Source organism: Oncorhynchus gorbuscha, linkage group LG01 (assembly GCF_021184085.1).
Source record: "Oncorhynchus gorbuscha isolate QuinsamMale2020 ecotype Even-year linkage group LG01, OgorEven_v1.0, whole genome shotgun sequence".
NCBI classification, from domain to species: Eukaryota; Metazoa; Chordata; class Actinopteri; order Salmoniformes; family Salmonidae; genus Oncorhynchus; species Oncorhynchus gorbuscha.
This window is the reverse complement of record NC_060173.1, coordinates 47,354,281-47,377,995: the sequence shown is the minus strand read 5'-3', so window position 1 is coordinate 47,377,995 and position 23,715 is coordinate 47,354,281. Positions and strand designations below refer to the sequence as shown.

Here is a 23,715-nt window from a genome sequence, read left to right as displayed (position 1 = left end):
TTTAGCAAGTATTTTATTCATATTAAAAATCAAATGTATTGAAATCCAATGTGGTCTATATTCAATGGCACTTCATTTAAGAGGCTTTTAAAATGCAATATTTGTGCACAATTTCTACTTCAAATATCAAAGGGAAGCAAAAGGCACTCATTTCGTGGAACAACCCTGTAGTATTTTTCAATGGCAATTGCTATGAGTATTTACAATAAATAATAGTTTTTAGTTGTGGCATTGAAGCACCTCCTGGGGTAAAGAAAATAGTTTGATGCCGAAATTGTCCCCAGAATAACGCAATCAACAAATTCCTCCTCAAGTCAATAAGGTTTCCATCCAACCTTTCTATGCAAGTAAAGTACGTCTGAAAAGAAATTGTATGACAGGCACAATGGAAACAGAACAAGTGTTGGTAAACTTTCCAAATGTCTACAAAACAAAATACAGGATCTTTTTGTTTCGGTAAAATTCATTTTGCGGGAAATGTCGGTGGAAACGCTTTTAGGCGCAAGTATTGATATAATAACCCTCATATTGAAGTAAACTTGGAGTCACACGATGGTTTGTGGTGTGGTCCTCCCGCTACAACTCGTCGGGAAAGCATGCAGTTTATAAATGATGGTGAATTGAACAGGGTTGTGAAAGTGCAAGGTGATGAGTTTAATGCTCCAATAAATATCGAGGTTATTATTCTGGTGACATGATCATCGACGCTTGACTGCCGTTTGAAAAACAATATCGCTCCTTAATCCATAATAATCTCATCATGTTACACGAGCCCTAGCCAACCGCGCGCAGATACACCGCTATATAACCCAACATTGGTTGTGGGAAAACCATCAGTACAGTTGAAAATGCGAAAGAAATGCATTTGACGTGTATTTTTTTATTCGGTACAAGGGGATTTAACCGCAAATGTTATTTTTATTTGCTCTATGTCATCACGCACAGTCGTTTATCCGCAACAAGTACATTTGATGGAAACACGTGTTGGGAAAATGCGCACATTGTTTTTATGCGGATTTTAGAATATTCGCATGAAAATCTGTTGCCAATTGGATGGAAACCTAGCTACTGATAATGACAACACATGATAGTCCTATCCAATACATATTGGAGAGTCTTATCCTAGTGATATGATGATCTATGTTTGGCTGCCATTTGACAAATATAAATAATCTCGCTCTTTAGTCCATAATAATCTCATCATGTATGTAACAGTATAGCTGTTGGCTAGAGTGCACGTGCCAATACCAGAGTGGGCACATTCGCGATGACGTAACATACTGTATTTCATGACCCAACCGTCAGTAGAGTTGAAAATGCGAAGGAAACCTATTTAGCGTGGTTTTTTTTTCGGTACATGGGAATTTAACCACACAAGTTATTTGGATGTGCACTATGTCATCACTCACTTTTCTTTTATCCACAACAAGTCAGTTTGGTGGAATGAAAACACACCACTAGTGGGAAAATGTGCATATTTTCTTTATGCCGATTTTAGAATATTTGCATAAATATCTGACTCCATTTGGATGGAAACCTAGCTACTGACAGTACTAATGTGGAAGCTATGGGAAGTCGGTAGAGACAAATATGCAAAGTAGAGGAGAACACACAGGGAGTTTAGATGCCTAATATTGTTGTCGATGCCTGGTCAATCTCAAATGGCTATTTATATCAATTGATTAATTACATATTCCTCATCTGTGGTGATCTGAATACATTAAGTGGCAGTACAACATTACGAATGTACAGTTGAAGTCGGAAATCTACATACACCTTAGCCAAATACATTTAAACTCAGTTTTTCACCATTCCTGACATTCAATCCTTGTAAAAATTCCCTGTTTTAGGTCAGTTAGGATCACCACTTTTTTAATGAATGTGAAATGTCAGAATAATAGTAGAGTGAATTATTTATTTCAGATTTTATTTCTTTCATCACATTCCCAGTGGGTCAGACGTTTACATACACTCAATTAGTATTTGGTAGCATTGCCTTTAAATAGTTTCACTTGGGTCAAACGTTTGGCTAGCCTTCCACAAGATTCCCACAATAAGTTGGGTGAATTTTGTCCAACTCCTCCTGACAGAGCTGGTGTAACTGAGTCAGGTTTGTAGGCCTCCTTTCGCGCACACACTTTTTCAGTTCTGCCCACAAATGTTCTATGGGATTGAGGTCAGGGCTTTGTGATGGCCACTCCAATACCTTGACTTTGTTGTCCTTAAGCCATTTTGCCACAACTTTGGAAGTATGCTTGGGGTCATTGTCCATTTGGAAGACCCATTTGCAACCAAGATTTGATTTCCTGACTGATGTCTTGAGATGTTCCTTCAATATATCCACATAAATTCCCTTCCTCATGAAGCCATCTATTTTGTGAAGTGCACCAACCCGTCCTGCAGCAAAGCACCCCCACAACATGATGCTTCCATCCCGTGCTTCACGGTTAGGATGGTGTTCTTCGGCTTGCAAGCCTCCCCCTTTTTCCTCCAAACATAACGATGATCATTATGACCAAACAGTTCGACTTTTGCTTCATCAGATCAGAGGACATTTCTCCAAAAGTACGATCTTTGTCCCCATGTGCATTTGCAAACCGTAGTCTGGAATTTTTATGGTGGCTTTGGAGCAGTGGCCTCTTCCTTGCGGAGCAGCCTTTCAGGTTATGTCGATATTGGACTCGGTTTACTGTGGATATAGATACTTTTGTACCTGTTTCCTCCAGCATCTTCACAAGGTTCTTTGCTGTTGTTCTGGGATTGATTTGCACTTTTCACACCAAAGTACGTTCAACTCTTGGAGACAGAATGCGTCTCCTTCCTGAGCGGTATGACGGCTGCGTGGTCCCATGGTGTTTATACTTGCGTACTATTGTTTGTACAGATGAACGTGGTACCTTCAGGCGTTTAGAAATTGATACCAAGGATGAGCCAGACTTATGAATGTCTACAATTTGTTTTCTGAGGTCTTGGCTGATTTCTTTTGATTTTCCAGTGATGTCAAGCAAAGAGGCACTGAGTTTGAAGGTAGGCCTTGAAATACATCCACAGGTATACCTCCAATTGACTCAAATAATGTCAATTAGCCTATCCGAAGCTTTTGAAGCCATGACATAATTTTCTGGAATATTCCCAGCTGTTTAAAGGCACAGTCAAGTTAGTGTATGTAAACTTCTGATCCACTGGAATTGTGATACAGTGAATTATAAGTGAAATAATATGTTTGTAAATAATTGTTGGAAACAATTACTTGTGTCATGCACAAAGTAGATGTCCTAACTGACTTGCCAAAACTATAGTTTGTTAACAAGAAATTTGTGAAGTGGTTGAAAAACAAGTTTAATGACTCCAACCTAAGTGTATGTAAACTTCAAACTTCAACTGTAGTTGTATAAATGTGGGTGTGTCTGTCTGTGTGATGCATATCAGTTGTCAGACCCATTCTTCAAGAGACTACACATTTCTTTTTAAAGCTGCCATATTTTGTTGAGTCCATAAGTCTGTAGGAACCTGTTACAAAGGGGAGCTGGAGACACAAAGGTGGACAGAAGCTTACTGTGGGAAAGGAACTGAGGGTAACCAGGGAAATATTTCTTACTCATCAAAAGAAAAGATTCACTGAATATCCAACTTTGTAAGGTACAGTGTATTTGAGGGTTCTGTCCATGTTGACTGTGATCAGAGATGATCACTCCTCTTCACTTGAATCCCTCTCCATGTCGCTGTGCTGCTGTCATTGGGTTCATTGAGTCTGGAGAGAGTAAAAGTGATAATGATAGTTGAGAATGAACCAATACTTACTAACACTCTTATTAACATGTAATTACACACTGAAATGTAACAGAATCCACATGCAAACAATCATGTTGAGTGCTATAATCCTGACAGATCACCTTTATTAGCCATGTATACCTGATCTCCTCACATGTTATCTTCCAGATCAGAATGATGGTTATGTATCTGAGAAATCACAAGAGCGAGTGAGACTTTATATGCTGACGTGAAACACACTATGATACATTTGCTCACCATCACAGAAACCATCACATTCACAGATCACAAAAACATTTATCTGACAGTTACCAGATTTCACTGTGACTGTAACTCTCTATCTGTGCATCTGTTTAACCAAGTTTAGGAGGGATGAGTGACACTCCCTGGCAATCCTAGGAAGTGTTATTACTCCTTGCCATTAGGACAGATTTGGGATACTGTATTGTGGTTGACTGGTAAACACTTGTCTCTATTCATTCCTTCCATCTTCCTCCCCCTTTCCCCCTCAACTGTCAGAGAAACAATGGCTCCCCTGCCTGGTGAACACACCTACCGCTCAGCCCACACAGCCTGGTATAGATAATGAACAGTGGTACGGAGGCAGAACACTTATTGTGTCAGCCAGGTAGGGAGACACTTGGCTGTAATTGTAGATAATTACTTTTCTTTTGAAGAGATGGGCGCAAAGAATGTAATGTATGTACGAGTCCCAAAATCTGAGAACAATAGTTAATCAATTATCATCTCCCCATATCTCACTCTCTTTGTTCTATGGCACGCACACACGCACACGCACGCACGCACGCACGCACGCACGCACGCACGCACGCACGCACGCACGCACGCACGCACACACACACACACACACACACACACACACACACACACACACACACACACACACTTTTCCAGAACTATTGCAACTGTGACAGCCAATGCTACAGTGATCTGCATGCCCATTCCACAACATGTGGAAGATATGCACTTTCAGAACAAATAATGAAAATCTATGATAATGTAAAACGTTCACTCACGAACCAAACAGTAATATAACATTGCTGAGGTGCAGGAATGAGCAATCACCAGTAGGAGGAGGAAGAGTTTTGTGTTTACCCTGTAGTGGTGCTGGTGGTAATCATCGCTGGCCTCTCCTGGCTCTGGGCTCTCTCTCTGTCTGTGGTGAAGGCTGACAGGGGAGTCGTCCAGACTGCTCACTGAGTCCGACACACTGCCCTCCCCGGTCAGTGGTGAATCTGGACCAGACACACGCACACAGTTGTTTTCACAATTGTTGAGCATGATAGTTTTCAGTGTAACTCTCTGTGGAATATAGTCCATAGAATTTTGCTTTAACTGTGTTTTTGAACTGCTTTCTTTGTCAGCGGTAGCCAACGTCCCAGTCCTGTGCACAACAAAGCCTGCCGACAGTTACCTTCTAGGCATTGCACATTTTTTACATTTTCTGTTGATGCAGTGCTCACTGATGCAAGATGCCCCAAATGATAATAGATAGTAGTCATAATGGGCCCACAATAATCGGATGACAATACACTACATGGACAAAAATATGTGGACACCCCTTCAAATTAGTGGATTTGCTTATTTCAATCACATCGGTTGCTGACAGGTGTATAAAATCTTACACACAGCCATGCAATGTCCATAGACAAACAGTGGCAGTAGAATGGAATGTACGGAAGCGCTTAGTGACTTTCAACATGGCCCCATCAAAGGCCACCACCTTTACAAACATGTCAGCTAGAGCTGCCCTGGGCAACTGGAAGTGCTGTTATTGTGAAGTGGAAACATCTAGGAGCAACAACAGCCCCAAAGTGGTAGGCCACACAAGCTCACAGAATGGGACCACTGAGTGCTGAAGCACATATTTTTTAAAAATTGTCTGTCCTCGGTTGCAACACTCACTACTGAGTTCCAAACTGCCTCTGGAAGCAACATCAGCACAATAACTGTTTGTCGGGGGCTTCATGAAATGGGGTTCCATTGCCGAGCAGCCGCACATAAGCCTAAAATCACCATGCGCATTGCCAATTGTCAGCTCGAGGGGTGTAAAGCTCGCCGCCATTGGACTCTGAAGCAGTGGAAACGCATTGTCTGGAGTGATGAATCACGCTTCCTCATCTGGCAATCCGATGAACGAATCTGGGCTACCTGCCCGAATGCATAGTTCCAACTGTAAAGCTTGGTGGAGGAGGAATAATGGTCTAGGGCTGTTTTTCATGGTTAGGGCTAGGCCCCTTAATTCCAGTGAAGGGAAATGGTAATGTTACAGTATACAATGACATTCTAGTCAAGTCTGTGCTTTGATGCAACAGTTTAGCGTGACAAAAACGAGGTCCATACAGAAATGGTTTGTCTGGAAGAACTTGACTCGACTGCCCATAGCCCTGACCTACACCCCACCCCACTGAACACCTTTTTTCGATTAATTGGAATGCCGACTGCGAGCCAGGCCTAATCGCCCAACGTCCGTGCCCAACCGCACTAATGCCCTTGTGGCTGAATGGAAGCAAGTCCCAGCAGTTCCAACATCTATTGGAAAGCCCTCCCAGAAGAGTGGAGGCTGTAATACCAGCAGAGGGGGACCAACTCCATAATAATGCCCATGATTTTGGAATGAGATGTTCAACGTCCACATAATTTTGGCCATGTTAAGTAGTTCTTTACTTTAATCAATGAATAGTCATTTTCCCCTCCACGTGTTATCTCTCATTATCATAGACTCTGAAGAGGATTACAAAACAATGTAATGTTAGCAGGGGAAATTCTGTAAGTTAAGCTCCTAATGACGAGATAGTTAAGCAATAAGGAACGATGGGTTGTGGTATATGGCCAATAGGGCTGTTCTTATTCACGACGCAGCCAGGAGTGCCTGGATACAGCCCTTAGCCGTGCTATATTGGCCATATATCACAAACCCCTGATGTGCCTTATTGCTATTATAAACGGGTTACCAATGTAATTAGAGCAGTAAAAATAAATGTTTTGTCATACCATGGTATACGGTCTGATAAACCACGGCTGTCAGCCAATCATTATTCAGGGCTCGAAACATCAAGTTTATAATATGAAATAAATTCTCCAGTCCAGGCTCCAACCCTTCTACCTGAGTGATCTTTTCTCCGTCTGTCCATCTTTTCCACACTGTCCAGCAGTCCATCAATTTGCACCTTGATCAGAGTCAACTCACTCTTTATGGCCAACAGCTCTGCCAGCTTCACTGTAGAGGGAGAGAGAGGGAGAGAGAAATGGAGGGAGAAAGGAAAGAGAGAAATTTAGATTTAAGAAATAATCCTCTTTTGAGAGAAAATGACATAAATCTCCCATTAACATTGATGTATGATTTGCACGAAAGTCCAAGTTGTGAGTGCAGGTCTTAAAATAGGATTTGGCCTAGAGAGGCCTGTAATAGTTCATAGTGTTGTACTGTACTCACATACACATACTCACTTTGTCTTTCCCATGCATGCCACCATCACTTAGTGTAGTGGAAGCACCCTCACTCCCAGGGCCTTAACATCTCCTCTCCACTAGCCTATGGTCTTTAATGGGAAATTCATATCACAACCCCAGCTCTGAGAAAACAACCCTGAAACTCTTTACTATTAAAAGCTGTTTGACCTCTGCAGCTACAAAGACAATCTAATTCCCCTATGATGGGCTGGCAGTAAAAACTATTAAGGCTTGTAATAAACTAGTATAAACAATTCTTATTTGTTATGCACTATTAACTTGGTATAATTGCAGCATGTTGATAGGCTGGGTAGTGGAAGGAGAGGGGCCCTGCAGTCAAAAGGCTTTTAATGAAGAGACCATCTGGTGCTTCTGACTGTGCCCTGGGGCTCCCAGGGCTGCTTCCCCCCATGCAGACATGGCATTACACTAGGAGGAACACTCAGGCATTCAATATACACACACTCCCAAGTGGATTCATAGGCACGCACATACAAACACACATAGTCAGTGCAAAGTAGCCGATATACACACACACATTCGAGATAAAACGCTAAGTGCATATACACAGATGACATTCACCCTGTAATGAGTTTTTTTAACGAGTGTGTCTGTGTGTGGTGAGTGTGTGTGAGTGCAGGTGTGCGTGGGCTAACATTGGAAAGAGTCTGTTGTGAGTGTGTTTGTTACAGTGTGTGGGGTCCTTTACACTTTGCCCTGTTGCTGGAAGAGCCGGTGCGCTGGGCACTCCTCTTGCCCTGTATTCTGTCTCTGGAGCGGTGTAGTCCGGAGGAGGAAGAGGGGCCATGGGAGTGTTTCATAGGGCTGGGCTCCACTGGGGCTGGCATCATGGAGGCTGGGACACGCTGGTAGTCAAACACCCTGTGGGGAAACAACATGATCTAATAAGTAATTATACAGTAAGCACTTTGTCATATTTGTAAGTAAACAAAACCTTACTTATGGTCCTAGGGTCCTAAAGATTTCCTGACCACATGATAGGACCAGGCAATGACAGCTATAGGTTCTAAGTCTCATAAACGCATGCTCTTTAAAACAATCATCTGCTGATGTGTCAGAGCAACCTTTCCTAATTTCCCAAAAGAGAGTTGACCATAGACTTTCCATATACTGTCTACTGCAGGAGGAGATTCAATCTTCCTGGCAGGCTGGCAGCACTGAAAACACCTGCCTCCAGACAAATGCTCAGTGTTAGGTTATTCATACCAATCAAGTTAAATAGTGGATTCGTTTATAATATTCATAAGCCATTTGGTGCCATTACATATGGAGTAAATGTACTCGATAATCACAGTGATATACTGATGTAATCGATTTTCATTTGTCTCATAGCCTGGTGCGCCAAATAGCTCTGGGGGAGCTTTGATTTGCACTGTTCTGGGCTAAGAGGTAGCATATCCCCTCTTTCTCTCTCTCTCTCTTCCTCTGTCTCTCTTAATATTTCTCAGTCTCAGTCTCAGTCTCAGTCTCAGTCTCAGTCTCTGTCTCTGTCTCTGTCTCTGTCTCTGTCTCTGTCTCTGTCTCTCTCTCTCTCTCTCTCTCTCTCTCTCTCTCTCTCTCTCTCTCTCTCTCTCTCTCTCTCTCTCTCTCTCAGAGCGTTTGAGGTTAACCAGCCCATTCATCTCTCTAAGTGCAGGCATCTCTTCTGATACCAGCACGATCACTGCAGCTGTGTGTGTATGTGTGACATCCCAGAGAAGATAGAGGTAGTCATCTCTGAGATTGTGTAGTTTGACAGAGATGCTGCCTATGGTCTATGGTTTCCGCCCATACACTCCTCATCCCCCCACCCAACTCCCGTCAGTCTGAAGATTGATCCTGACCTCCGTCTACTAAAACCCCTAACATATTGCTGCTGTCAATCAGGGGATCAAAAGCGATCACAAGAATAATAATAATAATATATGCCATTTAGCAGACGCTTTTATCCAAAGCGACTTACAGTCATGTGTGCATACATTCTACGTATGGGTGGTCCCGGGGATCGAACCCACTACCCTGGCATTACAAGCGCCATGCTCTACCAACTGAGCTACAGAAGGACCAGAAGGTGAGGTAGGCTTATATGTGAGGGTTGCTGTTGCCTTTTCCTTACTGAGGACCACACTAAACTTCTACTTGACTTGAAAAGGAAATACAGTGCATTCGGAAAGTATGACTTTTTTGGCACTGTCTTGGCAGTGTGCTTAGGGTCATTGTCCGGTTGGAAGGTGACTCTTCGCCCCCAGTCTTAAGTCCTGAGCGCTCTGGAGCAGGTTTTCATCAAGGATCTCTCTGTACTTTGCTCTGTTCATCTGTCCCTCGATCCTGACTAGGAGTCCTTTAGGTGCCTTTTGGCAAACTCCAAGCAGGCTGTCATGTGCCTTTTACTGAGGAGTGGCTTCCATCTGGCAACTCTACCATAAATGCCTAATTGGTGGAGTGCTGGAGAGATGGTTGTCCTTCTGGAAGGTTCTCCCATCTCCATAGAGGAACTCTAGAGTTCTGTCAGAGTGATCATCAGGTTCTTGGTCACCTCCCTGACAAGGCCCTTCTCCCCCGATTGCTCAGTTTGGCCGGGTGGCCAGCTCTAGGAAGACTCTTGGTGGTTCCAAACTTCTTCCATTTAAGAATGATGGATGCCACTATGTTCTTGGGGACCTTCAATGCTGCAGACATGTTTTGGTACACTTCCCCAGATCTGTGCCTCAACATAATCCTGTCTTGGAGCTCTACAGACAATTTCTTCGACCTCATGGCTTGGTTTTTGCTCTGACATGCAATAGACAGGTGTGTGCCTTTCCAAATCATGTCCAACTCCAATCAAGTTGTAGAAACATCTCAATGCCACATCTTCAATTTAAGCCTACTAGAAAGTGTGTGCCCTCAGGAATGGAGGGAAGATTTGTCATGTTTTGTCTTATATTGTCTTGTCATTTTGCTTTCCCTTCTGTTCGTTTTCCCCCTGCTGGTCTTATTAGGTTCGTTCCCTTTTTTCTCTCTCCCTCCCTCTCTCTCTTCTCTCTATCGTTCCGTCCCTGCTCCCAGCTGTTCCTATTCCCCTACTCAATCATCTAATCTTTTCACACCTGTTCCGTATCTTGCCCTCTGATTAGAGTCCCTATTTCTCCCCTTGTCTTCCGTTTCTGTCCTGTCGGATCCTTGTATATTGTTCGCCGTGCTGTGTCTTTGTCTCGCCCTGTCGTGTCTTGTTTCCCTCAGATGCTGCGTGTGAGCAGGTGTCTGAGTCTGCTACGGTCGGTGCCTTCCCGAGGCAACCTACAGTTTATGGTCGAGTCTCCAGTCTGTCCTCGTCACTACGAGTGGAATTAGTTTTTATGTTTTGTTTTCTGCTCTGATTTGTCTAGGAGTATTGCCTATTTCCTTTACTGGAATAAAGACTCTGTTTTCGCCAAGTCGCTTTTGGGTCCTCATTCACCTGCATAACAGAAGGATCCGACCAAGAATGGACCCAGCGACTACAGATGCTCGTAACACTGCCGTCGAGATCCAAGGAGCCATGCTCGGCAGACACGAGCAGGAATTGTCTGCTGCTCGTCATGCCGTGGAGAACCTGGCCGCTCAGGTTTCCGACCTCTCTGGACAGTTCCAGAGTCTTCGTCTCGTGCCACCTGCTACTTCCTGGTCTGCCGAGCCTCCGGAACCTAGGGTTAATAACCCACCTTGTTACTCCGGGCAGCCCACGGAGTGCCGCTCCTTTCTCACCCAGTGTGATATTGTGTTCTCTCTCCAACCCAACACATACTCTAGAGAGAGAGCTCGGGTTGCTTACGTCATATCACTCCTTACTGGCCGGGCTCGAGAGTGGGGCACAGCTATCTGGGAGGCAAGGGCTGATTGTTCTAACAATTACCTGAACTTTAAAGAGGAGATGATTCGGGTTTTTGATCGTTCAGTTTTTGGTAGGGAGGCTTCTAGGGCCCTGGCTTCCCTATGTCAAGGTGATCGATCCATAACGGATTACTCTATAGAGTTTTGCACTCTTGCTGCCTCTAGTGACTGGAACGAGCCGGCGCTGCTCGCTCGTTTTCTGGAGGGACTCCACGCAGAGGTTAAAGATGAGATTATCTCCTGGGAGGTTCCTTCCAGTGTGGACTCTTTGATTGCTCTTGCCATCCGCATAGAACGACGGGTAGATCTTCGTCACCAAGCTCGTGGACGAGAGCTCGCGTTAACGGTGTTTCCCCGCTCCGCATCGCAACCATCTCCCTCCTCTGGCTCAGAGACTGAGCCCATGCAGCTGGGAGGTATTCACATCTCGACTAAGGAGAGGGAACGGAGGATCACCAACCGCCTGTGCTTCTATTGCGGACTTGCTGGACATTTTGTCAATTCATGTCCAGTAAAAGCCAGAGCTCATCAGTAAGCGGAGGGCTACTGGTGAGCGCTACTACTCAGGTCTCTCCATCAAGATCCTGTACTACTATGTCGATCCATCTACGCTGGACCGGTTCGGGTGCTACATGCAGTGCCTTGATAGACTCTGGGGCTGAGGGTTGTTTTATGGACGAAGCATGGGCTCGGAAACATGACATTCCTCTCAGACAGTTAGGGAAGCCTACGCCCATGTTCGCCTTAGATGGTAGTCATCTCCCCAGTATCAGATATGAGACACTACCTTTAACCCTCACAGTATCTGGTAACCACAGTGAGACTATTTCCTTTTTGATTTTTCGTTCACCTTTTACACCTGTTGTTTTGGGTCATCCCTGGCTAGTATGTCATAATCCTTCTATTAATTGGTCTAGTAATTCTATCCTATCCTGGAACGTTTCTTGTCATGTGAAGTGTTTAATGTCTGCTATCCCTCCCGTTTCTTCTGTCCCCACTTCTCAGGAGGAACCTGGCGATTTGACAGGAGTGCCGGAGGAATATCATGATCTGCGCACGGTCTTCAGTCGGTCCAGAGCCAACTCCCTTCCTCCTCACCGGTCGTATGATTGTAGTATTGATCTCCTTCCGGGGACCAGTCCTCCTCGGGGTAGACTATACTCTCTGTCGGCTCCCGAACGTAAGGCTCTCGAGGATTATTTGTCTGTGTCTCTTGATGCCGGCACCGTAGTGCCTTCTTCCTCCCCTGCCGGGCGGGGTTTTTTTGTTAAGAAGAAGGACGGTACTCTGCACCCCTGCGTGGATTATCGAGGGCTGAATGACATAACGGTTAAGAATCGTTATCCGCTTCCCCTTATGTCATCAGCCTTCGAGATTCTGCAGGGAGCCAGGTTCTTTACTAAGTTGGACCTTCGTAACGCTTACCATCTCGTGCGCATCAGAGAGGGGGACGAGTGGAAAACGGCGTTTAACACTCCGTTAGGGCATTTTGAGTACCGGGTTCTGCCGTTTGGTCTCGCCAATGCGCCAGCTGTTTTTCAGGCATTAGTTAATGATGTTCTGAGAGACATGCTGAACATCTTTGTTTTTGTCTACCTTGACGATATCCTGATTTTTTCACCGTCACTCGAGATTCATGTTCAGCACGTTCGACGTGTACTCCAGCGCCTTTTAGAGAATTGTCTCTATGTGAAGGCTGAGAAGTGCTCTTTTCATGTCTCCTCCGTCACTTTTCTCGGTTCTGTTATTTCCGCTGAAGGCATTCAGATGGATCCCGCTAAGGTCCAAGCTGTCAGTGATTGGCCCGTTCCAAGGTCACGTGTCGAGTTGCAGCGCTTTCTAGGTTTCGCTAATTTCTATCGGCGTTTCATTCGTAATTTCGGTCAAGTTGCTGCCCCTCTCACAGCTCTTACTTCTGTCAAGACGTGTTTTAAGTGGTCCGGTTCCGCCCAGGGAGCTTTTGATCTTCTCAAAGAACGTTTTACGTCCGCTCCTATCCTCGTTACTCCTGACGTCACTAAACAATTCATTGTCGAGGTTGACGCTTCAGAGGTAGGCGTGGGAGCCATTCTATCCCAGCGCTTCCAGTCTGACGATAAGGTTCATCCTTGCGCTTATTTTTCTCATCGCCTGTCGCCATCGGAACGCAACTATGATGTGGGTAACCGCGAACTGCTCGCCATCCGCTTAGCCCTAGGCGAATGGCGACAGTGGTTGGAGGGGGCGACCGTTCCTTTTGTCGTTTGGACAGACCATAAGAACCTTGAGTACATCCGTTCTGCCAAACGACTTAATGCACGTCAAGCTCGTTGGGCGTTGTTTTTCGCTCGTTTCGAGTTTGTGATTTCTTACCGTCCGGGTAGTAAGAACACCAAGCCTGATGCCTTATCTCGTCTCTTTAGTTCTTCTGTGGCTTCTACTGATCCCGAGGGGATTCTTCCTTATGGGCGTGTTGTCGGGTTGACAGTCTGGGGAATTGAAAGATAGGTTAAGCAAGCACTCACGCACACTGCGTCACCGCGCGCTTGTCCTAGTAACCTTCTTTTCGTTCCTGTTTCTACTCGTCTGGCTGTTCTTCAGTGGGCTCACTCTGCCAAGTTAGCTGGTCATCCCGTCGTTCGAGGTACTCTTTCTTCTATTCGCCAGCGCTTTTGGTGGCCTACTCAGGAGCGTGACACGCGCCGTTTCGTGGCTGCTTGTTCGGACTGCGCGCAGACTAAGTCAGGTAACTCTCCTCCTGCCGGTCGTCTCAGACCGCTTCCCATTCCTTCTCGACCATGGTCTCACATCGCCTTAGACTTCATTACCGGTCTGCCTTTGTCTGCGGGGAAGACTGTGATTCTTACGGTTGTCGATAGGTTCTCTAAGGCGGCACATTTCATTCCCCTCGCTAAGCTTCCTTCCGCTAAGGAGACGGCACAAATCATCATCGAGAATGTGTTCAGAATTCATGGCCTCCCGTTAGACGCCGTTTCAGACAGAGGTCCGCAATTCACGTCACAGTTTTGGAGGGAGTTCTGTCGTTTGATTGGTGCGTCCGTCAGTCTCTCTTCCGGGTTTCATCCCCAGTCTAACGGTCAAGCAGAAAGGGCCAATCAGACGATTGGTCGCATACTACGCAGCCTTTCTTTTAGAAACCCTGCGTCTTGGGCAGAACAGCTCCCCTGGGCAGAATACGCTCACAACTCGCTTCCTTCGTCTGCTACCGGGTTATCTCCGTTTCAGAGTAGTCTGGGTTACCAGCCTCCTCTGTTCTCATCCCAGCTTGCCGAGTCCAGCGTTCCCTCCGCTCAAGCGTTTGTCCAACGTTGTGAGCGCACCTGGAGGAGGGTGAGGTCTGCACTTTGCCGTTACAGGGCACAGACTGTGAGAGCCGCCAATAAACGTAGGATTAAGAGTCCTAGGTATTGTTGCGGCCAGAGAGTGTGGCTTTCCACTCGTAACCTTCCCCTTACGACAGCTTCTCGTAAGTTGACTCCGCGGTTCATTGTTCCGTTCCGTGTCTCCCAGGTCGTCAATCCTGTCGCTGTGCGACTGCTTCTTCCGCGACATCTTCGTCGCGTCCATCCTGTCTTCCATGTCTCCTGTGTCAAGCCCTTTCTTCGCACCCCCGTTCGTCTTCCCTCCCCCCGTCCTTGTCGAGAGCGCACCTATTTACAAGGTACGTAGGATCATGGACATGCGTTCTCGGGGACGGGGTCACCAATACTTAGTGGATTGGGAGTGTTACGGTCCTGAGGAGAGGAGTTGGGTTCCATCTCGGGACGTGCTGGACCGTTCGCTGATTGATGATTTCCTCCGTTGCCGCCAGGATTCCTCCTCGAGTGCGCCAGGAGGCGCTCGGTGAGTGGGGGGGTACTGTCATGTTTTGTCTTATATTGTCTTGTCATTTTGCTTTCCCTTCTGTTCGTTTTCCCCCTGCTGGTCTTATTAGGTTCGTTCCCTTTTTTCTCTCTCCCTCCCTCTCTCTCTTCTCTCTATCGTTCCGTCCCTGCTCCCAGCTGTTCCTATTCCCCTACTCAATCATCTAATCTTTTCACACCTGTTCCGTATCTTGCCCTCTGATTAGAGTCCCTATTTCTTGTCATGTTTTGTCATTTATTATCTTGTCTTGTCCCTGTGCTTCCTTCTATTCGTTTCCCTCTGCTGGTCTTAATAGGTTCTTTCCCTCTTTCTATCCCTCTCTCTCCCCCTCCCTCTCTCACTCTCCCGCTCTCTCTTCTCTCTATCGTTCCGTTCCTGCTCCCAGCTGTTCCTATTCCCCTAATCAATCATTTAGTCTTCCCACACCTGTTCCCGATCCTTTTCCCTGATTAGAGTCCCTATTTCTCTCCTTGTTATTCGTTTCTGCCCTGTCGGTTCCTTGTCTAGAATTCACCGTGCTGTGTTTGTGTATCGCCCTGTAGTGTCGTGTTTTCCTCAGATGCTGCGTGGTGAGCAGGTGTCTGAGTCTGTCTGGTTCAAGTGCCTTCCCGAGGCAACCTGCTGTTCACCTGCTGTTCAAGATCGAGTCTCCAGTTTGTCCTCGTCATTTCGAGTGAAAGTTGTGTTTTTTGATTGTATTTACTTTACTGGATTAAAGACTCTGTTTTCGCCAAGTCGCTTTTGGGTCCTCTTTCATCCGCATGACAGAAGGAACCGACCAAGGAATGGACCCAGCGACTTCAGACGCTCGTTACACTGCCGTCGAGATCCAAGGAGCCATGCTCGGCAGACACGAGCAGGAATTGTCTGCTGCTCGCCATGCCGTGGAGAACCTGGCCGCTCAGGTTTCCGACCTCTCTGGACAGTTCCAGAGTCTTCGTCTCGTGCCACCTGTTACTTCCTGGCCTGCCGAGCCTCCAGAACATGGGGTTAATAACCCACCTTGCTACTCCGGGCAGCCCACTGAGTGCCGCTCCTTTCTCACGCAGTGTGAGATTGTGTTCTCTCTCCAACCCAACACATACTCTAGAGAGAGAGCTCGGGTTGCTTACGTCATTTCACTCCTTACTGGCCGGGCTCGAGAATGGGGCACAGCTATCTGGGAGGCAAGGGCTGATTGCTCTAACAAGTACCAGAACTTTAAAGAGGAGATGATTCGGGTTTTTGACCGTTCAGTTTTTGGTAGGGAGGCTTCTAGGGCCCTGGCTTCCCTATGCCAAGGTGAACGGTCCATAACGGATTATTCTATTGAGTTTCGCACTCTTGCTGCCTCTAGTGAGTGGAACGAGCCGGCGCTGCTCGCTCGTTTTCTGGAGGGACTCCACGCAGTGGTTAAGGATGAGATTCTCTCCCGGGAGGTTCCTTCAGATGTGGACTCTTTGATTGCTCTCGCCATCCGCATAGAACGACGGGTAGATCTTCGTCACCGGGCTCGTGGAAGAGAGCTCGCATCAACGGTGTTTCCCTGCTCCGCATCGCAACCATCTCCCTCCTCTGGCTCAGAGACTGAGCCCATGCAGCTGGGAGGGATTCGCATCTCGACTAAGGAGAGGGAACGGAGGATCACCAACCGCCTGTGCCTCTATTGCGGAGTTGCTGGACATTTTGTTAATTCATGTCCAGTAAAAGCCAGAGCTCATCTGTAAGCGGAGGGCTACAGGTGAGCGCAACTACTCAAGTCTCTCCATCAAAATCCTGTACTACTTTGTCGGTCCATCTACGCTGGACCGGTTCGGGTGCTACATGTAGTGCCTTGATAGACTCTGGGGCTGAGGGTTGTTTCATGGACGAAGCATGGGTTCGGAAACATGACATTCCTTTCAGAGAGTTAGAGAAGCCTACGCCCATGTTCGCCTTAGATGGTAGTCATCTTCCCAGTATCAGATTTGAGACACTACCTTTAACCCTCACAGTATCTGGTAACCACAGTGAGACTATTTCTTTTTTGATTTTTCGTTCACCGTTTACACCTGTTGTTTTGGGTCATCCCTGGCTAGTATGTCATAATCCTTCTATTAATTGGTCTAGTAATTCTATCCTATCCTGGAACGTTTCTTGTCATGTGAAGTGTTTAATGTCTGCCATCCCTCCCGTTTCTTCTGTCCCTACTTCTCAGGAGGAACCTGGCGATTTGACAGGAGTGCCGGAGGAATATCATGATCTGCGCACGGTCTTCAGTCGGTCCCGAGCCAACTCCCTTCCTCCTCACCGGTCGTATGATTGTAGTATTGATCTCCTCCCGGGGACCACTCCTCCTCGGGGTAGACTATACTCTCTGTCGGCTCCCGAACGTAAGGCTCTCGAGGATTATTTGTCTGTGTCTCTTGACGCCGGTACCATAGTGCCTTCTTCCTCTCCGGCCGGGGCGGGGTTCTTTTTGTTAAGAAGAAGGACGGTACTCTGCGCCCCTGCGTGGATTATCGAGGGCTGAATGACATAACGGTTAAGAATCGTTATCCGCTTCCCCTTATGTCATCAGCCTTCGAGATTCTGCAGGGAGCCAGGTGCTTTACTAAGTTGGACCTTCGTAACGCTTACCATCTCGTGCGCATCAGAGAGGGGACGAGTGGAAAACGGCGTTTAACACTCCGTTAGGGCATTTTGAGTACCGGGTTCTGCCGTTTGGTCTCGCCAATGCGCCAGCTGTTTTTCAGGCATTAGTTAATGATGTTCTGAGAGACATGCTGAACATCTTTGTTTTTGTCTATCTTGACGATATCCTGATTTTTCTCCGTCACTCGAGATTCATGTTCAGCACGTTCGACGTGTTCTACAGCGCCTTTTAGAGAATTGTCTCTACGTAAAGGCTGAGAAGTGCTCTTTTCATGTCTCCTCCGTTACTTTTCTCGGTTCCGTTATTTCCGCTGAAGGCATTCAGATGGATTCCGCTAAGGTCCAAGCTGTCAGTGATTGGCCCGTTCCAAGGTCACGTGTCGAGTTGCAGCGCTTTTTAGGTTTCGCTAATTTCTATCGGCGTTTCATTCGTAATTTCGGTCAAGTTGCTGCCCCTCTCACAGCTCTTACTTCTGTCAAGACGTGTTTTAAGTGGTCCGGTTCCGCCCAGGGAGCTTTTGATCTTCTAAAAGAACGTTTTACGTCCGCTCCTATCCTCGTTACTCCTGACGTCACTAGACAATTCATTGTCGAGGTTGACGCTTCAGAGGTAGGCGTGGGAGCCATTCTATCCCAGCGCTTCCAGTCTGACGATAAGGTTCATCCTTGCGCTTATTTTTCTCATCGCCTGTCGCCATCTGAGCGCAACTATGATGTGGGTAACCGTGAACTGCTCGCCATCCGCTTAGCCCTAGGCGAATGGCGACAGTGGTTGGAGGGGGCGACCGTTCCTTTTGTCGTTTGGACAGACCATAAGAACCTTGAGTACATCCGTTCTGCCAAACGACTTAATGCCCGTCAAGCTCGTTGGGCGTTGTTTTTCGCTCGTTTCGAGTTTGTGATTTCTTACCGTCCGGGTAGCAAGAACACCAAGCCTGATGCCTTATCCCGTCTGTTTAGTTCTTCTGTGGCTTCTACTGATCCCGAGGGGATTCTTCCTTATGGGCGTGTTGTCGGGTTAACAGTCTGGGGAATTGAAAGACAGGTTAAGCAAGCACTCACGCACACTGCGTCGCCGCGCGCTTGTCCTAGTAACCTCCTTTTCGTTCCTGTTTCCACTCGTCTGGCTGTTCTTCAGTGGGCTCACTCTGCCAAGTTAGCTGGTCATCCCGGTGTTCGAGGCACTCTTGCGTCTATTCGCCAGCGCTTTTGGTGGCCGACTCAGGAGCGTGACACCCGCCGTTTCGTGGCTGCTTGTTCGGACTGCACGCAGACTAAGTCGGGTAACTCTCCTCCTGCCGGTCGTCTCAGACCGCTCCCCATTCCTTCTCGACCATGGTCTCACATCGCCCTAGACTTCATTACCGGTCTGCCTTTGTCTGCGGGGAAGACTGTGATTCTTACGGTTGTCGATAGGTTCTCTAAGGCGGCACATTTCATTCCCCTCGCTAAACTTCCTTCCGCTAAGGAGACGGCACAAATCATTATCGAGAATGTATTCAGAATTCATGGCCTCCCGTTAGACGCCGTTTCAGACAGAGGCCCGCAATTCACGTCACAGTTTTGGAGGGAGTTCTGTCGTTTGATTGGTGCGTCCGTCAGTCTCTCTTCCGGGTTTCATCCCCAGTCTAACGGTCAAGCAGAGAGGGCCAATCAGACGATTGGTCGCATACTACGCAGCCTTTCTTTCAGAAACCCTGCGTCTTGGGCAGAACAGCTCCCCTGGGCAGAATACGCTCACAATTCGCTTCCTTCGTCTGCTACCGGGTTATCTCCGTTTCAGAGTAGTCTGGGTTACCAGCCTCCTCTGTTCTCATCCCAGCTTGCCGAGTCCAGCGTTCCCTCCGCTCAAGCGTTTGTCCAACGTTGTGAGCGCACCTGGAGGAGGGTGAGGTCTGCACTTTGCCGTTACAGGACACAGACTGTGAGAGCCGCCAATAAACGCAGGATTAAGAGTCCAAGGTATTGTTGCGGCCAGAGAGTGTGGCTTTCCACTCGCAACCTTCCTCTTACGACAGCTTCTCGTAAGTTGACTCCGCGGTTCATTGGTCCGTTCCGTGTCTCCCAGGTCGTCAATCCTGTCGCTGTGCGACTGCTTCTTCCGCGACATCTTCGTCGCGTCCATCCTGTCTTCCATGTCTCCTGTGTCAAGCCCTTTCTTCGCACTCCCGTTCGTCTTCCCTCCCCCCCCTCCCGTCCTTGTCGAGAGCGCACCTATTTACAAGGTACATAAGATCATGGACATGCGTTCTCGGGGACGGGGTCACCAATACTTAGTGGATTGGGAGGGTTACGGTCCTGAGGAGAGGAGTTGGGTTCCGTCTCGGGACGTGCTGGACCGTTCACTCATTGATGATTTCCTCCGTTGCCGCCAGGATTCCTCCTCGAGTGCGCCAGGAGGCGCTCGGTGAGTGGGGGGGTACTGTCATGTTTTGTCATTTATTATCTTGTCTTGTCCCTGTGCTTCCTTCTATTCGTTTCCCTCTGCTGGTCTTAATAGGTTCTTTCCCTCTTTCTATCCCTCTCTCTCCCCCTCCCTCTCTCACTCTCCCGCTCTCTCTTCTCTCTATCGTTCCGTTCCTGCTCCCAGCTGTTCCTATTCCCTAATCAATCATTTAGTCTTCCCACACCTGTTCCCGATCCTTTTCCCTGATTAGAGTCCCTATTTCTCTCCTTGTTATTCGTTTCTGCCCTGTCGGTTCCTTGTCTAGAATTCACCGTGCTGTGTTTGTGTATCGCCCTGTCGTGTCGTGTTTTCCTCAGATGCTGCGTGGTGAGCAGGTGTCTGAGTCTGTCTGGTTCAAGTGCCTTCCCGAGGCAACCTGCTGTTCACCTGCTGTTCAAGATCGAGTCTCCAGTTTGTCCTCGTCATTTCGAGTGAAAGTTGTGTTTTTTGATTGTATTTACTTTACTGGATTAAAGACTCTGTTTTCGCCAAGTCGCTTTTGGGTCCTCTTTCATCCGCATGACATTTCTCCCCTTGTCTTCCGTTTCTGTCCTGTCGGATCCTTGTATATTGTTCGCTGTGCTGTGTCTTTGTCTCGCCCTGTCGTGTCTTGTTTCCCTCAGATGCTGCGTGTGAGCAGGTGTCTGAGTCTGCTACGGTCGGTGCCTTCCCGAGGCAACCTACAGTTTATGATCGAGTCTCCAGTCTGTCCTCGTCATTACGAGTGGAATTAGTTTTTTATGTTTTGTTTTCTGCTCTGATTTGTCTAGGAGTATTGCCTATTTCCTTTACTGGAATAAAGACTCTGTTTTCGCCAAGTCGCTTTTGGGTCCTCATTCACCTGCATAACAAGATTAAGTCATCCCGCTACCCAAGAATAGTAAAGCCACCTTTACTGGCTCAAATAGCTGACCAATTAGCCAATTAGCCTTAGTAAACTTCTGGAAAGAAAGTGTTTAATAATAATAATAATAATATATGCCAATTTAGCAGACGCTTTTATCCAAAGCGACTTACAGTCATGTGTGCATACATTCTACGTATGGGTGGTCCCGGGGATCGAACCCACTACCCTGGCGTTACAAGCGCCATGCACTACCAACTGTGTTTGACCAGATACAATGCTATTTCACAGTAAACAAATTGACAACAGATGTTCAGCACGCTTATAGGGAAGGACACTCAACAAGCACAGCATTTACACAAATGACTGATGATTGGCTGAGAGATGATTGATTGATGATAAAAAATGATTGTGGGGGCTGTCTTGTTAGACTTCCGTGCAGCTTTTGACACTATTGGTCATAGTCTGCTGCTGAAAAAATGTATGTGTTATGGTTTTACACCCCCTGCTATAATGTGGATAAGCATTACTTGTCTAAGAGAACACAGAGGGTGTACGTTAATGGAAACATCTCAAACATAATCCAGGTAGAATCAGGAATTCCCCAGGGTAGCTGTTTAGGCCCCTTGCTTTTTTCAATCTTTACGAACGACATGCCACTGACACTGACTCAACACTATACACGTCAGCTACCACAGTAACTGAAATGACTGCAGCACTTGACAAAGAGTGGGTGGCAAGGAATAAGTTAACCCTAAATATTTCAAAAACTAAAATCATTGTATTTGCGACAAATTATTCACTAAACTCTAAACCTAAATTAAATATTGTAATAAATCATGTGGAAATTTAGCAAGTTGAGATGACTAAACTGTAGTAACCCTGGATTGTAAACTGTCATGGTCTAAGCATATTGATACAACAGTAGATAAGATGGGGAGAAATCTGTCCATAATAAAGCGCTACCCTGCCTCCTTAACAACACTATCAACAAGGCAGGTCCTACAAGCCCTAGTTTTGTCGCATCTTGACTACTGTTCAGTCGTGTGGTCAGGTGCCGCAAAAAAGGATTTAGGAAAATTGCAATTGGCTCAGAACAGGGCAGCATGGCTGGCCCTTGGATGTACACAGAACACTAATATTAATAATTATGCATGTTAATCTCTACTGGCTGAAAGTGGAGGTCAGATTGACTTCATCACTACTTGTATTTATGAGAGGTGTGAGACATGTTGTCTGTTTGAACTACTGGCACACACATTAGACACCCATGCATACCCCACAATACATGCCACAAGAGGTCTCTTTACAGTCCCCAAGTCCAGAACAGACTATGGGAACAGACTACTATTCCACATGAAGTACAGTGCCTTGCAAAAGTATTCATCCCCCTTGGCATTTTTCCTATTTTGTTGCATTACAACCTGTAATTTAAATATATTTTTATTTGGATTTCATATAATGGACATACACAAAATAGTCCAAATTGGTGAAGTGAAATGAAAAAAAAAGAACTTGTTCTAAAAAATTATAAAAAATAAATACGGAAAAGTGGTGCGTGCATATGTATTCATCCCCTTTGCTATGAAGCCCCTAAATAAGATTAAGATAAGACCAAAAACTCACGGACCAGGCAAGAATGGCATTAATCAGAGAGGCAATAAAGAGACCAAAGATAACCCCGAAGGAGCTGCAAAGCTCCACAGCGGAGATTGGAGTATCTGTCCATAGGACCACTTTGAGCTGTACACTCCACAGAGCTGGCCTTTATGGAAAAGTGTCCAGAAAAAAACGTTGCTTAAAGAAAAAAATAAGCAAACACTTTTGGTGTTCGCCAAAAGGCATGTGGGAGACTCCCCAAGCATAGGGTTCAGATGAGACTAAAATTGTCAAGGAAGCTCTATGTCTGGTAGCAAACCCAACACCTCCCATCACCCAGAGAACACCATCCATCTTTAAAGTGGTAGGGATGTTGTGTAAATCAAATGATATCTATTTTAATCTATTTTAATTCCAGGTTGTAAGGCAACAAAATAAGGAAAATGCCAAGGTGGGTGAATACTTTCACAAGTCACTGTAACTGATGCAAGCAGTACAATTTGAATTAAAAACAGATAAAAAAATACACCTTATGGAATAGCAGGGACTGTGAAGCAACACAAACATAAGCAGAGACAAGTATACACACAATAACATACACACTATAAACACACATACACATGGATTTAGAACTGTATATATGTGGTGGAGTAGGGGCCTGGGGGCACACAGTGAGTTGTAAAATCTGTGAATGTATTGTAATGTTTTTAAAAATGGTATAAATTGCCTTAAGATTCTTATGACTTGGGGACATTATTCCGACATCTGGATGAGAAGTATGCCCAAAGTAAACTGCTTGTTACTCAGGCCCAGAAGCTAGGATATGCATATAATTGGATGATTTGGATAGAAAACACTCTAAAGTTTCCAAACCTGTTACAATAATGTCTGTGAGTATAACAGAACTGATATGGCAGGCTAAAACCTGAGGAAAATCCATCCAGGAAGTGGGATTTTTCTGATGTGGGTATTTTTAATTGAATGCCTATAGAGTATCTAATGGGTTAGGACCAAGATTGCAGTTCCTATGGCTTCCACTAGATGTCAACAGTCTTTAGCCATTGTTTCAGGCTTGTTTTCTGAAAAATGAAGAAGAATGAGACCTTTCTATCAGTGGACTGTAGAATCATGCAGTGCTGGTTTGCTTGCATGACAGAGTGCGCGCCCTTCGTTGTTTTTCCTTTCTATTGAATACGCTATTTTCTGGTTGAAATATTATCGATTATTTAGAAAATTGACAACCTGAGGATTA

General features: G+C 46.1%; 1 protein-coding gene across 2 annotated transcripts in view; it reads right to left on the bottom strand.

Annotated features, from left to right (window-relative positions):
• Positions 1–3,310: 3,310 nt before the first annotated feature.
• Positions 3,311–23,715, bottom strand: part of LOC124009412 (RNA-binding Raly-like protein) — an 81,577-nt gene continuing 61,172 nt past the window's right edge. Inside the window, exons 4-8 of one of the 2 annotated variants that reach the window (XM_046321330.1) lie at positions 7,955–8,127; positions 6,899–7,012; positions 4,888–5,027; positions 3,913–3,960; positions 3,311–3,751 (exon numbers count right to left, since the gene is read on the bottom strand). In XM_046321330.1, coding sequence (XP_046177286.1) covers positions 3,922–3,960; positions 4,888–5,027; positions 6,899–7,012; positions 7,955–8,127 — 466 coding nt within the window. In that variant the 3' untranslated portion in view covers positions 3,311–3,751; positions 3,913–3,921. Of the gene's footprint in view, positions 3,752–3,893; positions 3,961–4,887; positions 5,028–6,898; positions 7,013–7,954; positions 8,128–23,715 lie in introns of both variants that reach the window. The other variant, XM_046321257.1, reaches the window with a different exon arrangement.